At 44.3% G+C, this 14,442-nt stretch overlaps 1 protein-coding gene across 1 annotated transcript in view; it reads left to right on the forward strand.

Moving 5' to 3' along the window:
- Positions 1-638: 638 nt before the first annotated feature.
- IREB2 (iron responsive element binding protein 2) overlaps positions 639-14,442 on the forward strand; it is a 55,902-nt gene continuing 42,098 nt past the window's right edge. Inside the window, exon 1 of the mRNA XM_089655272.1 lies at positions 639-738. Coding sequence (XP_089511398.1) covers positions 682-738 — 57 coding nt within the window. The 5' untranslated portion in view covers positions 639-681. The remainder of the gene's footprint in view (positions 739-14,442) is intronic.

Below are 14,442 nucleotides of genomic sequence, written 5' to 3' on the forward strand. Positions count from 1 at the left end.
CTTATTTCCCAAATGTTATAACAGAAAGTAAGAAAAAATTTTTGGTCTTTCTTTGTTTAGCAAAAAATAAAAACCCCACTGGTAATTACATACCACCAAAAGAAAGCTCTATTTGTGTAAAAAAAAGAAAAATATTTAGTTTGTGTACAGTGTTGCATGACTGCGCAATTGCCATTCAAAGTGCAACAACGCTTATAGCTGAACATTGGCCTGGGCAGGAAGAGGGTAAAAGGAAGGAAGAGTAGGCAAGTGGTTAAAGTAGAACTCCAGACAAAACTTTTTTTTTTGGATAGCATGGGGAAAGTTCATACATTACAATCCGTGTCCCCAGCCTGCATTTCCTGTGGAGTCACCTGAGGAGAAGTCCTGTCAGGTGTTCTCTCCTGTCTGTACCCCTGATGATAAGACTTCCATACTTCCTCCAGTAGAATATCTCATGCAGAGCTGACCCACCGCCCAGCCCTCTCCTTTACAGGTCCATCACACACCAGGTGAAGGTGACCCACTCAGGTCTCGACGAACAATAAAACTCTACCTAGAAATGTTTGCCCTTTACTTTTTCAATAAAGCTTTATTTTCGGTGCCTCAGAAGCCTTTATGACTCCTTTCAACATTTTGAATAAAGTTTTTCAGAAAAAAAAAAGTTGACGTCATCGCACTGCTGGCTCCGGCGGAGTCAAGATGGCGGCCGCTGGGTCGGAGGGTGATGGGAGAAGCGAGGAATTGTCGGCCGGTTCGGTAAGCTGTATGTCCGGGGTTTGGGCTGTAGCGCCCTCCAGGCCGCCTTCGCGTGTTTCTAGCTTCTGGGTGGTATTCCTTGGCGGTGTCGGGGACGAAGGGGCGCCCAGACATCGTGCGCTGTAGTCGGCTGCCCCCCTTCCTGTGCCTCTATCTGTATGTTATCCTCTGAGCTGCCTGTGTCCTCCTCGTCGCCTATTACCCGGCCATTCCCGATGTGTAACAACATGGCACCCGCAATAAATCGACATGTACTGAGGGGAGATGTGTCCAGTCCTGCGTGTTATCAATCTATCAGTCTCCCCTCCATACGCAGCTCTCCTATCCATGGCGGTCCGCAGAGGGTGTCCTGCACTGCCATGCACGGAGCACATTGGAAATGGACAGATTTAGGGCCCGTACACACCACATGTATTTTGGCTGCACTCCAACTGCATATACCAGTGGTCTCCAAACTGCGACCCCTTGCTTGCTTTTATCCAGCCCTTGGGGCATTATCCCCCCCCCCACCATCAGCAACCGTGGGGCATAGTTCCTGCTACTGACACCAACAATGGGGTACTGTTCCTCCCCCCGACACCAACAATGGGGTACTGTTCCTCCTCCCCGACACCAACAATGGGGTACTGTTCCTCCCCCCGACACCAACATTGGGGTACTGTTCCTCCCCCCGACACCAACATTGGGGCACTGTTCCTCCCCCCGACACCAACATTGGGGCACTGTTCCTCCCCCCGACACCAACATTGGGGCACTGTTCCTCCCCCCGACACCAACATTGGGGCACTGTTCCTCCCCCCGACACCAACGGTGGGGCACTGTTCCTCCCCCCGACACCAACGGTGGGGCACTGTTCCTCCCCCCGACACCAGCGGTGGGGCACTGTTCCTCCCCCCGACACCAGCGGTGGGGCACTGTTCCTCCCCCCGACACCAGCGGTGGGGCACTGTTCCTCCCCCCGACACCAGCGGTGGGGCACTGTTCCTCCCCCCGACACCAGCGGTGGGGCACTGTTCCTCCCCCCGACACCAGCGGTGGGGCACTGTTCCTCCCCCCGACACCAGCGGTGGGGCACTGTTCCTCCCCCCGACACCAGCACATTTTCTTTTTCCCAATGGCCACAGTCCGTCCCCCCTAAAGTCTGAAAGACAGTAAACTGGCTCTTCATTTATAAAGTTTGGAGAACCCTGGCATTGCACTGCAGTGTAAAATACAGCAAGCTGCATTTTTCTGCACAGAAACAGTGCTGTGCACGTAATGCTAGGTTCACACCTATGCAGTGTGTGTTTGATCCGTTTCTGCAGTGCGTTTTGCGTTTTTGCACATGCGTTTTTGACTTTTTTTTTTATTTTTTTTTTGGCTAACTTGTTGGTGGCCAGATTAAAAATGCACCAAAAATTGCAAAACGCAGCACTTAAGTTTTTATGCGGTTCCATTGAAGTCTATTGGACTAAACATGAAAAACGGCTGCAGGAAAAGAAGTCCTTGACCTTTTCCAAAAATCATGACTGCAAAAACTGCATAGATGTGAACATGATCCATAGGAAATCATGATAAATAACATGCACTGCATTCCTGCAAAACTCATAGAAAAACGCACAGGTGTGAACCTGGCCTAAGGGCCAGTTCATGCTACATGCGTTTCGGTAGCTTTTTTTCTGCATCCAAAACGCACACAGTAGGTTATATTGTTGTCAATGGCATAGTTCACATCAGTGCTTGTGGTTCCAGTGCGTTCTGGTTGCAGACAAAAAAGTAGAAAAAGCTGTATTTTTTTCTGCGCACAACTGTACTGGAACATCGTAAAAAGCACTGGAATGCACATGTCCCTATTTAAATTGAAGAAAAAGACTTAACTGGAATGCTTAAAAAATGCACCGGAACGGGTGAAAAACACATAAAAAACATGCATGCAGAAACGCATCCGGAACTCATCTGGACTGGGTTTCTATAGTGTGAACCGACCCTAAAAGCCCAGAGAAGATGGAAGTGACCTCAAAGGAAATGCAAGCTTAGGAAACATGCACGTCAAGTGCGCATACAAAATGCACATCAAATGCACTCTCCGTGTTCCTGTGTGATGCAGTTTTCTGCCCATTCATTGGAATGGGCTGAAATCACGCTGGATCATACCAAAATTAGAGCATGCGCTACTTTTTTAAAATTCATTGTAACCGGATTACATGGTACTGTAGTACCATGTGATCCGTTGCAGGCAGATGCATTGCATTTGTGATCTGAGCTTGGGGTGTCGTTAGGATTATATAAATACCCACAGCAGATTACACACCAAGTGCTTTTCAAACACGGTGCAGGAAATGTGCATGAAACACAGATTTCCTGCACTGCGTTCTGGTGTGAACGGGCACTTGAGCACTTACACCACATGCAGTCAGGTGCCTTTTTGACACGCAGTACGAGTGTATATGCAATTAAAATGTATTCCAATGAGCCTAGTTTACATCATTGCAGTGCTTTCATGTGCCAAACTGCACGGGCACCGTTCAGAGAATGCTTCGTTTTTTTTCAATGAATGCAAAGTGTTCTCTGATTGGATGAGGTGATTGGATTGCCACTCCGCCTAATCCAATCAGAAAATGCTTTGCGTTATTTGAAAAAATATGAGGCATTCTCTGATTGATGCCAGTGTCAAGTGGCTGACCTCCTGTGTTCCCACTTGGCATGGGACCCTAAAGAGAGTGGATACCCGTGTAGTATCACTATCTACTAGTGTGATTTCCAGCCTCTAGATGGATCCATAGATATGGTATATGCATAGTTGCATTGGTCCAAGCTAGACCACATACCTAGAATTCTTCTTTAAAGCGGTAGTACAAACCACTTGGTGACTTGTATTTACAGGTAATCTTACAGGGCTTGGACACAAATGGAAATACTACATGATCTATAGGTGTGAAAGTGAAAACATGTTTTGTATTGAAAGCAAAGTGATGAGACACCTGGCTAACAGGTGGGAAGACTCACTTTTGTCATTCACTGTGTGCGCTGCTAGTAATACGGAGTCATGTCAGATCTTACGGAGTTTCAAAGATGGTAAATTGCTGGTGCCTGCTTAGCTGGTGCCTCTGACTGAAGTTGCCAATTTGTTTGCCGTGTCATAAGGTACAGTATAAAAGGTTATGGCAGCATGTACAGTTTCTGCAAAAAAGTCGTCTGATGAGCACAAGCGTGGTCCACATGGTCAACTGACCAAAAGAGGCGAAAGAACATTGCGCAGCATGGTGACCTGGAATGAGAAAACGACTGCCGCAAAAGTGACTTCAGAGCTCAATCTCAGTCTTCCAAAGCCCGTGTCCACAAAAAATTTGCAGAGGAAACTCCATAAACAAAACATTCACTGGCAAGCTGCGATTTCCAAACCACCAGTGATTGGTATTAATGCTCAGAAGAGGAGAGAGAGCGGCAACACCCATAAATTGTAGAGAATCGATCAATGGAATACTGGAATATGGTTCGATGAATCGAGCTTCACACTGTTCCCCCACCACCAGACGTGTTTACATGTGGCAAACACAACTCACGACCAGGACTGTCTTGTGCCAACTATAAAGCATGGTGGCAGCGCAATCATGGATTTGGGCAGCCATATCTTGGTATTCTGCAGGCCCCATCATCACTTTGAAAGGTAGAGTCACTGCTAGTGACTACAAATTTTGACTGACCATGTGCACCCCATTGTGCAGACATTGTTTCCCGAAGACCGCGCCATTTACCAAAATGATAATGCTCCGTTTCTCACAACTGGTGTTGTCAAATCGTGGTTTGTCAAGCATGCAGAAAGTCTGGAATCTTCCCTGGACGCCGCAGTCACCGGACCTCAATATTATAAAGCTATTATGGTTAATATCGGAGCACAAAATTCGTTCTGGTTTTCTGCCTCCGGTATCTCTGCGAGAGCTGGAGCTGGAATTATTTTTGCATGAATAGTGGTATCAGATTCCATTATTCACCATCCAAGACTTATATTTGTCTATTCCCAGGAGAATTCAGGTCATCTTGGATGCCAGAGGCGAGCCAACACCATATTGGGTAACAATTTTGTTCTTTTACCTGGTGTTTCAATTTTGGTCCAATCCTTGTATAATAAAGTTTACCTGTAAGTATAAGGAATATCTCCAAAACATGCACTGAATAGGGGAAATATTTACTGCAACCAGTGACATCACGCCGCACTGCACTCAAGAAATGGGTAGAGAATGCGGACATGAGGCAAGAGAAAAACTGCTGGAAGTCACTGCTTTACAGAGCAATAGGGAAACACAGATTGGTGCCTGCTGGGGTGCAGAGAGCTGCACATAAAATTAATTCAAGTGTTCCTCCATGGCCCTGGTGCCCTACTTGCGGCCCTTTGGCATTTTAAGGAACCCCATTCTAAAAATCAGTTTTTGGGGGTGATTAGAAAAAAAAATGGCCCTTACGCTGGTGGTCAGAGGGAAAAATTCCCCTCTTACAGTGATGGTCAAAATGGCAGCTTTACAGATAGTAAGAAGATCAATTGTGTCATTCCATTGATTCATCAAGTAGAGTTGGCCTTGGAACAGTGCAGGAACTATGAAATGGGAGGGCAATTGGCCACTGCACAAGGAACACCTAGCAACCTCTGTGCGAACTCTAGTTGGGAATGGCTTCTCTAAATACACATTTCTGGAAGACTTAGGAGTTTATTAGAGAACCTGTCTTAACAAACACACACCCAAGGCGCTGTCAAAATACGTTTACCATAAAGCTCTGGAAAAACATCACATGGTTGATTAGATAAAAAAAATTCCAAAACTTTACATATCCCCAAGGCATCATTAAATTCATTATTTAACAGTATTATTACACAGTTGCAACTCTGGGGGGGAATTTATCAAAACTGGAGCAGACAGATACTGGCTCAGCTGTGCTTAGCAGCCAGTTGGCTTCTATATTCAACTTACTCAGTTAAGCTTTGAAAATGAAAGATATAAGCTGGTTGGTTGCCAAGCAAAGCTGCTGCAGATTCTGGCTGGTCCAATTTTGATAAATTCTCCCCTCTGACTAATCGGAGAACATGTAAGGTGAGCATTAGTCAGAAAAAGTAGGAGGTCAATGATAACTGAAGAAGCTGTAGAGTTCCACAGCTTCAATGAAAGAAACGTTCCATGGGATAACTAAGCCACTGCTGCTTTTTATAAAAAGAGTTCTATGAACAAAACCATAGCTGGAAAACGTTTCAAATCCCATTACGAGCCTAAAGGGGGAAACACAAAACAAACGCAGAAGATAAATAGGGTTATGTTGGGTTTGTTGGCAGATAATGCACCAACAGTGTTTCTCTGTGTCTCCAAAAAAAAACCTCCAGCTTTTGTGTTTACTTATTCCTTGAGAAGATATACTATATTGCCAAAGTATTGGGACACACCTCCAAATAATTGGATTTTGGTGTTCCAATCACCTCCATGGCCACAGGAGTATAAAATCAAGCACCTAGGCATGCAGACTGCTTCTACAAACATTTGTGAGCCCTGGTTCACACTGATGCTGTGCAGAATTTGCAGAGGTTTCAGTGCGAATTCCGCATCACATCAGAATCACACCCCATTCATGCAGACTGCTGTGGGTGTGTATGTTAACACCCTGAAAGCGGTACACAAAACACAGTGCGATGTGCAGAATTGAATCGCGTAGGTGTGAATACCTATGCGATCCAATTCTAGTACGAACCCAAAAATGGGTTCTGCATGTTTTTGGTGTGGTGCTATTAGAGCCATACAAAATATATTGCTTCAATCACACCGCACACAAATCGCATGTGATTTGCACAGGAATGCAATGCGGTTCCTGTGCGAATCACATGCTATATACCGCACATATGTGAACCCAGGCTGAAAGAATGGGTGAATAGGTGAGTGAATTCAAGTGTGGTACCTTGATAGGTTACCACCTGTGCAATAAGTCCACCCGTCAAATTTCCTTACTACTAAATATTCCACAATCAACTATTAATGGTATTATGACATTGTGGAAGCAACTGGGAACAGCAAGCCAGCCACGAAGTGGTAGGCCATGTAAAATAACAGCGGGGTCAGCACATGCTGAAGTGCGCAGAAGTCGCCAGCTCTGCAGAGCCAATAGTTAAAGACCTCCAAACTTCACGTGGTCTTCAGATTAGCACAACAACAGTGAATAGAGAACATCATGGAATGGGTTTCCATGGCCGAGCAGCTGCATCTAAGCCTTACATCACCAAGTGCAATGCATAGCGTCGGATGCAGTGGAGACGTGTTCTCTGGAGTGTTGAATCGCTCTTCTCTGTCTGGTAACCCAATGGGCGTGTCTGGGTTTTGCGGTTGCCAGGAGAACGGTACTTGCCTGACTGCATTGTGCCAAGTGTAGTTTGGTGGAGGGAGGATTATGGTGTGGGATTGTTTTTCAGGGGTTTGGCTTGGCCCCTTAGTTCCAGTGAAGGGAACTCTAAACGTGTCAGCATACCAAGACATTTTGGACAATTTCAATAGAACACCTTTGGGATGAATTAGAGCAGAGACTGTGAGCCAGGACTTCTCATCCGACATCAGTGCCTGACCTCACAAATGCACTTCTGGAAGAACGGTCAAACATTCCCATAGACACACTCCTAAACCTTATGGACAGCCTTCCCAGAAGAGTTGAAGCTGTTATAGCTGCAAAGGGTGGGCCAACTCAGCATTCAACTCTGCGGACTAAGCCTGGGATGCCATTAAATTTTATGTGCATGTAAGGGCAGGCGTCCCAATACTTTTGGCAGTGTAGTGTATCTCTGCTGGCTGTTCAGAGCCACATACACATCCTCTATGTATGATGTCATGATTCATGTACTAACCTTATGTTTCTCTGTGATGGCTCAAAATCAAAATGTTTTGTACCTTTGGAAATCGCTTTATTATACAGTTCTGACTGGGAGATGGAGGTGTCATGTGGTTACACGGGTTTTAGTTTACATGCTGTTCCTGTTTACCTTGAAATGTAGTAATGCCCTCCAGCACGACTGACACAAGAGCTGCAGCCCTAAGTAAAATGTTCCAGTGTTAATTTACAAGAAAAAAAAAAAAAAGCAAGTAATATTGAGTCAAATGTTTGTGTGAATTCCGCACTGCATCGCAATTGCACCCCGTTCATGCGAAACACTTGAGGTGTGTATGTTAACACCCCAAAATCGGTGAATACCCATGCAGTCTGATTCTATTGCGGACCAAAAAAGGTATGTACAGTTGTGTCCAAAATTATTCAACCCCCAATGCTGTAAAGGGGTTTAGGGACTATAGTGTACATTTGGAATTGTATTCAGAATCAAATCCTACAAGGACGTTGTAACTACCCAAATGCAACTAAAATGACATCAATTGTTTATGTAATACAGTAGTAAATGGTTCTTATGTGGTTTCTTCATTGCCACAATTATTCAACCCCTTAAAGACTACCACTCTGAAGAACAGAGGTTCATACAGGTGCTTTCCATCAGGTATTGAAAACACCTGTGGATGTCACCGAGCAGCAATCAAGCATAATAAGCACCAATTAGGCAGCTTTAAAATGACTGTGATACTCAGCTCCTTCTAGACATTTACTGGTGTGGTTACAAACATGGTGAAGGCAAGAGAATGGTCCAGGAAGACAAGAGAAGAGGTGATTTCTCTTCACAGGAAGGGCAATGGCTATAAGAAGATTGCAAAGATGTTAAACATACCAAGAGACACCTTAGGAAGCATCATTCGCAAATTCAAGGCAAAGGGCACTGTTGAAACGCTACCTGGTCGTGGCAGAAAGAAGATGCTGACTTCGACTGCTGTGCGCTACCTGAAGCGTAGAGTGGAGAGAAGTCCCCGTGTGACTGCTGAGGAACTGAGAAAAGATTTGTCAGATGTGGGTACAGAAGTTTCAGCCCAGACAATAAGACGCACACTGCGTAATGAAGGCCTCCGTGCCAGAACTCCCAGGCGTACCCCCTTGCTGTCTCCAAAGAATAAGAAGAGTCGACTGCAGTATGCCAAAAGCCATGTGGACAAACCACAAAAGTTGTGGGATAGTGTTCTGTGGACTGATGAAACAAAATTAGAACTGTTTGGGCCCATGGATCAACGCTATGTTTGGAGGAGGAAGAACAAGGCCTATGATGAAAAGAACACCTTGCCTACTGTGAAGCATGGTGGAGGGTCAATCATGCTTTGGGGCTGTTTTGCTTCTGCAGGTACAGGGAAGCTTCAGCGTGTGCAAGGTACCATGAATTCTCTTCAGTACCAGGAGATATTGGATGGAAACGTGATGCAGTCCGTCACACACCTGAGGCTTGGGAGACGTTGGACCTTTCAACAGGACAATGATCCCAAGCATACCTCCAAGTCCACTAGAGCATGGTTGCAGAGGAAAGGCTGGAACATTTTGGAGTGGCCATCGCAGTCACCAGACTTAAATCCGATTGAGAACCTCTGGTGGGACTTAAAGAAAGCAGTTGCAGTGCGCAAGCCTAAGAATGTGACTGAACTGGAGGCCTTTGCCCATGAAGAATGGGCGAAGATACCCGTAGATCGCTGCAAGACACTTGTGTCAAGCTATGCTTCACGTTTAAAAGCTGTTATAACTGTAAAAGGATGCTGTACTAAGTACTAAGATTGAATGTCACTTGGGGGTTGAATAAAACTGATAATGCTGTGAGCACAGAAAAGACATTTGTGGTTATTTCATTATAACTGTTATGTTATATTTGTCTGACCTACAAGTGCCTCTTTAATGTAAATGTAAGCAAGATGACTGAATGATCAAAAGCAATGTCAAACTGGCCAAAACACTCAATTTCAGTGGGGGTTGAATAATTTTGGACACAACTGTATGTATGTATGGCTCCAATTGCACCGCACAAATTTCTCATGTGACTTGCACAGGAATACGGTGCGGTTCCTGTGCGAACCACATGCGATATGCTGCAACGCATAAGTGTGAACCCAGGCTAAAAGTTGGTAAAGAGGTTGTAAGAACACTAATTATTTGTGAATATGGAACTTGGGGAATATGTAATGACATGGTAAAATAGTTGATTTTTAAGCCGTTACTACTTTTAAGTACCTTAACAACCCGGTCACATCAAAGCTGATTTTGAAATCGTGCGACTTACAGAGAAGTTGCATGATTTAAAAATCGGGTGACCTGCTAGTTTCATTGCTATTTGCAAGCCATCTGACACAGATGTCTATGCAAATCGCAAAAAAAGTAGTGCAAGTACTACTCTAGAAATTGGTGCGGCTCCGAGCAAGTCAGAACCACACCGATATGACCGCTCTAATAGCGGACAATAGGGTGCAACTTGGCATACAATTTGCAAATTTCATGGCATGCCAAGTCGCACCCAATGTGACTGGGGGCTTAAAGCAAAACTTGTAGTATAAAGAAGTCACCGATCGCACCGCTACCATTTAAAATCGTGCAATTTCTGAAGACTTTATTGCTACTTGTGAAGATTTTCAATAATTTCTTGCTATTTGCAGTATGATTTCCATTGTATTATATGTATGTGAAATCTCAAAACTGTAGAAAAAGTAATGCAAGGACTACTTTAGAAATCGCACTGCAGCAACTCGCACATGTTAAATCACTGACATTCACATTCATTAGATGTGCGATTTCAGGTGCAATTTGTGAGTTGAAATTGCACCTGAAATCACGAGTATGACTGGACACTAAAGGCAAAAGTTTTTGTTTTGGAATAGAGTGGAGAGGGATTAGATCACTGTGGTTTTTACTGCTACCTCTCACCCAGTTAGGGAGATTCGCTCTTTGTTCTGTTTACCTATCATTGAAAGTGATAGAAAATTCTAATTTTTGGGTTGTCTCCAGAAAAGCAATAGAGGGGAAATCTTCCAATGGGGACAGCGATTTCTTCTCTTTTCCTGTTTTGCTATGGGACAGGAAATGAAGGTAAACCCCCCCCCCCCCCATTGGGACACAGATAGCAAAATAATTAGGTTATAACCCTCCTTTGCACTATCCAAAATGGGGGGGGGGGAGTTTTGCCTTTAGTTCTACTTGAACCCAGCAACCTGTTCTGTTTGTTTCTCCGTCTTACAAAAATGGGGGAAAAGGTATTCTATTTTTGATTTGTAGTACCTTCTTGTGCTGCAAGGCAGCGCTTCTTGCTTTCCAGCTGGGCCCTTCTGTCTCCAGGGATTGCCATGTCACACCTATCTCTTGTGGTAGTGTTACCATAGGTAAATGCGCAGTGCAAGATATGGCACATATGCAGACTGTGCAGCTTATCTGATACTGCGGCTGTTAGCGTGCACGTACGAGAAGCTAACAACATTTGTGCGCATTTGCAGAAATCCCCTGTGTGTGAATATGTGAAGGATTTCTGAAGATGGCTGTATGAATGGGGGGGCAGATGGAACAGATTGGTGCAGCAGTTAAGTTTCACTTTAAGGTATCCATTCAGAATTGAAACCGCGTATCTGCTCAGTACTTTAGTTTTTCATCCAGGCATTGCTGCAATGCATCAGTTCACAACGCTTCTCATTGTCAGTAATCTGGTTATCAAAGAAACCCCCACTTGTGATATGTATAGGGGTTGATATCCCGAAACTATCCACTACAGGCTGCTTGATGTGTATGTTTCTGAGGTGATATAGGAAGAAAGACCCACAGAATGCTCTCTGCATTCTTGCTGCAGTTTATTACATAGAATTCAGTGTGCAGTTGATGATTTTAGCACAGCTGCCGTATTTGAATATCCTAGATGGCTCACTCATTGCTTTCTCTTGTTGCTCTTTAAGCTTGTGTTCTATATCCAAGAGACTAAGGCAGGCCATAGATGATGCAAATTTCCTGCAACCATGATTCCCTCATCAACACAGACCATGCCGATAGGGGAATCCCTCATGCTAAGCAATTGTCTTCTCGCGGCAGGGGTGTGGGCAGGGAAATCTGTCCCTGCCGGGAGAAGACAGTGACTGTTGCTAGTGGGTATAGCAGCTACTAGCGATAATCGCAGGTACATCCGGCAGGCTGGTTGTACCCAGGTTTATCGATCAACTTGGTACATTCAGCCTGCCCACACACGGTTCGAATCTCGTCCAGTTCCTGCTGAACCAGCCGAGATTTGAACCATCTATGGCTCGCCTAAGTTTTACCTGATATCTGACTAATTGTGGCCACGGCTATCAATAATTTATGCATATTGTTTAAAGGATAAGTTCACCTTTTGTAACATGTTATACCAATATTCAGGGTGTAACATGTTCTAGATTCACCAGCCTCCGCTCCCCCCCCCCCCCCCCCCCCGCGCCTGCATTTTGACAAAGACCAGATGATCTTCTCCCCCTGCTCGCTGTCGCAATCTGAAAAAAAAAAACCAAAAACACACCTTTGTAACTGTCTGCTTGTAGTTCCCAATGAATTTCTAGGGCTGTTAAGCACTCTGGTAGTCTGTTGATTCTTCCTCTGAGTGTAGCGACCTGCCTGTATTGGAGGTACGGCAGGCAGACAGCTACACAATCTGCAGGACCGTAGCATTACATCCACAATCTTCTGGGTGCAATGTTTTACAGACTTCTATCAAATGCATAATTTTTTACTTCCCCAAAATTTGCTATTAATTTTTTATTTATTTTTTTTGTAAAGGTGAACTTATCCTTTTAGTCAGGCACCATTTTGTCATACAACAGTAAAGAAATATTCTCAGCTTAACTTGCCAGCCTGCAATGAAAAGAATTGTCCTGTCTAACAGTTCATGTTAAAAGCAGGGTTTTAGTTTGCACAGATTTGCAAATAAATGCGTAAGCTGCAGAGGCCACTTCACGGCACCCAAGCATTGTCTGCAGTCCTAACTATAAATTTTGAGAGCCTCCACAATAGGAGCACATATATCATAATGGATAGATTGAGGGAAGTTGTGCCTGAAGGGAGCCCACCCCTGCGTAGACACAGGGGCGCACTGGACACCCAGCATATTTGTACAATGGCAGAAAAGGTGTCCAGTGCACACCTTCACCATTTTCCCAATTGCCCCAACCTAAAACTGGCCTTTGCAGCAAGGAGCACATGGAAATGCGACGTATGTCAAAAAACAACAAAGATAAATTCCCAGCTCAACCCAGTGTTTAACTAATACCTGGAAAGCTTCGACATAGAAAGATTTGTCAATACACCTGAACCATCCTAGGACAGCCTGTATTCACTTTGTCATCAGTGCTGAAAAGCTGACCTCTGAGGAACTATTTTAGGGGTCCAAACAGGTGGAAATCACTCGGAGTGAGGTCTGGGTTGTAAGGGGGAATGTGGCAATACCTCAAAGCCAAGTTGCTGTAATGGGCATGTAGCACAGTGAGCAGTATGAGCTCGTGCATTGTCCTGGAGAAACCAGATGCCCTTATTAATCAAACCAGGTCATTTTTTTCCACAGATTTTTCTTGTGCATTTTCATGACAGGTTATGCATCGATTTATCCAGGATCAGGTGTTCCACACGCTGAATGTTCACAGGAATGACTGCTGTGGGTTGGGAACCACCATGACTGGGATCGTCACTGATGGACGTACGGACATCTTTGAAATGTTTACACCATTCAAATGTCTTGTTGCAGCTCATCGCTGTACTGTGCATGTAGTCTTCTGTAGATATCCGCAGGCTTTACGCCTTTGTTCAGAAGAAGCTTCATCACCACACGGTGTTCCATGCACGCACTAACACTGTTGTCTGCTATCTTGAGTAACGATCTCTGGACTGGCCCACTACATGTGTGCTGCATATCAGTAAATGGACACACTTGCCACTTACTTCTGCGTGTAGTACCACCATGCTAGCATCCCTTTTTATACTTGGAAAATTAAAAGTCCCAGTTTGACTTGAACTCCTTCATATTTGCAAATGTGTGTAAACTAAACCCGTTTTTAATGTGGACTGTTAGGCCAATTTGGTTTGCTGCAGACTGGCTGGTAATTTTGAGCTGAGCATCGACATGCGTTGCCCTTCCATGTGCTCCTTGCTGCGAAGGCCAGTTATAGGTTGGGGCAGTTGCTGTTTGTACCTCCCCCTTCTTCTTTTTTTTTTTTTCTCCTAACCTGTTTAATCTTTTACAAACTTCAAGATTGTTCAGATTTAATATGGGTAGGCCAGCAATAATTAAAATACAATATTGGAACTTTAATCATCTTCCATTTGGGAAAAAAGAACATGACTTAGAATCCTAGAAAAGTTAACTTAACATAGGAAAACCTATGACTATGCAGCATATTCGATTATTTAGCAGATGAATTAGGTAATGATGAATTGGTAAAAACAGACCCAAATACTCCTGCGCTTGAGAATGGACTTGATAAAGGCTATGACCACATCTTGGATGTCCTGAAATATTCACTCTGTGCTGCACACCGGCCTACTGCATTACTTAAAAAACATTTATTGAAGCAATAAAAATAGGTATTGTACTCACACACGATAATTTTGTCAAATGCACATCATGAAAGAACAGCTCTGTCCAATCCACACTATGTCTGTGTGGAATGGGAACCCTGGACTTCCAACAGGCTAACGCATTTTGAGGATTTGCCTCTTCCTCAGAACCAAGTTGGCTCTGAGGAAGAGGCAAGTCCTTGGACAGACACGTAGTGTGGATTGGACAGAGCTGTTCTTTCATGATGTGCCTTTGACAAAATTGTCGTTTGTGAGTACAATACCTATTTTTATTGATTCAAT

The sequence above is a fragment of the Staurois parvus genome, unplaced genomic scaffold, assembly GCF_062004578.1.
Source record: "Staurois parvus isolate SC_StPar_1 unplaced genomic scaffold, SC_StPar_1.0 ptg000832l, whole genome shotgun sequence".
NCBI lineage: Eukaryota > Metazoa > Chordata > Amphibia > Anura > Ranidae > Staurois > Staurois parvus.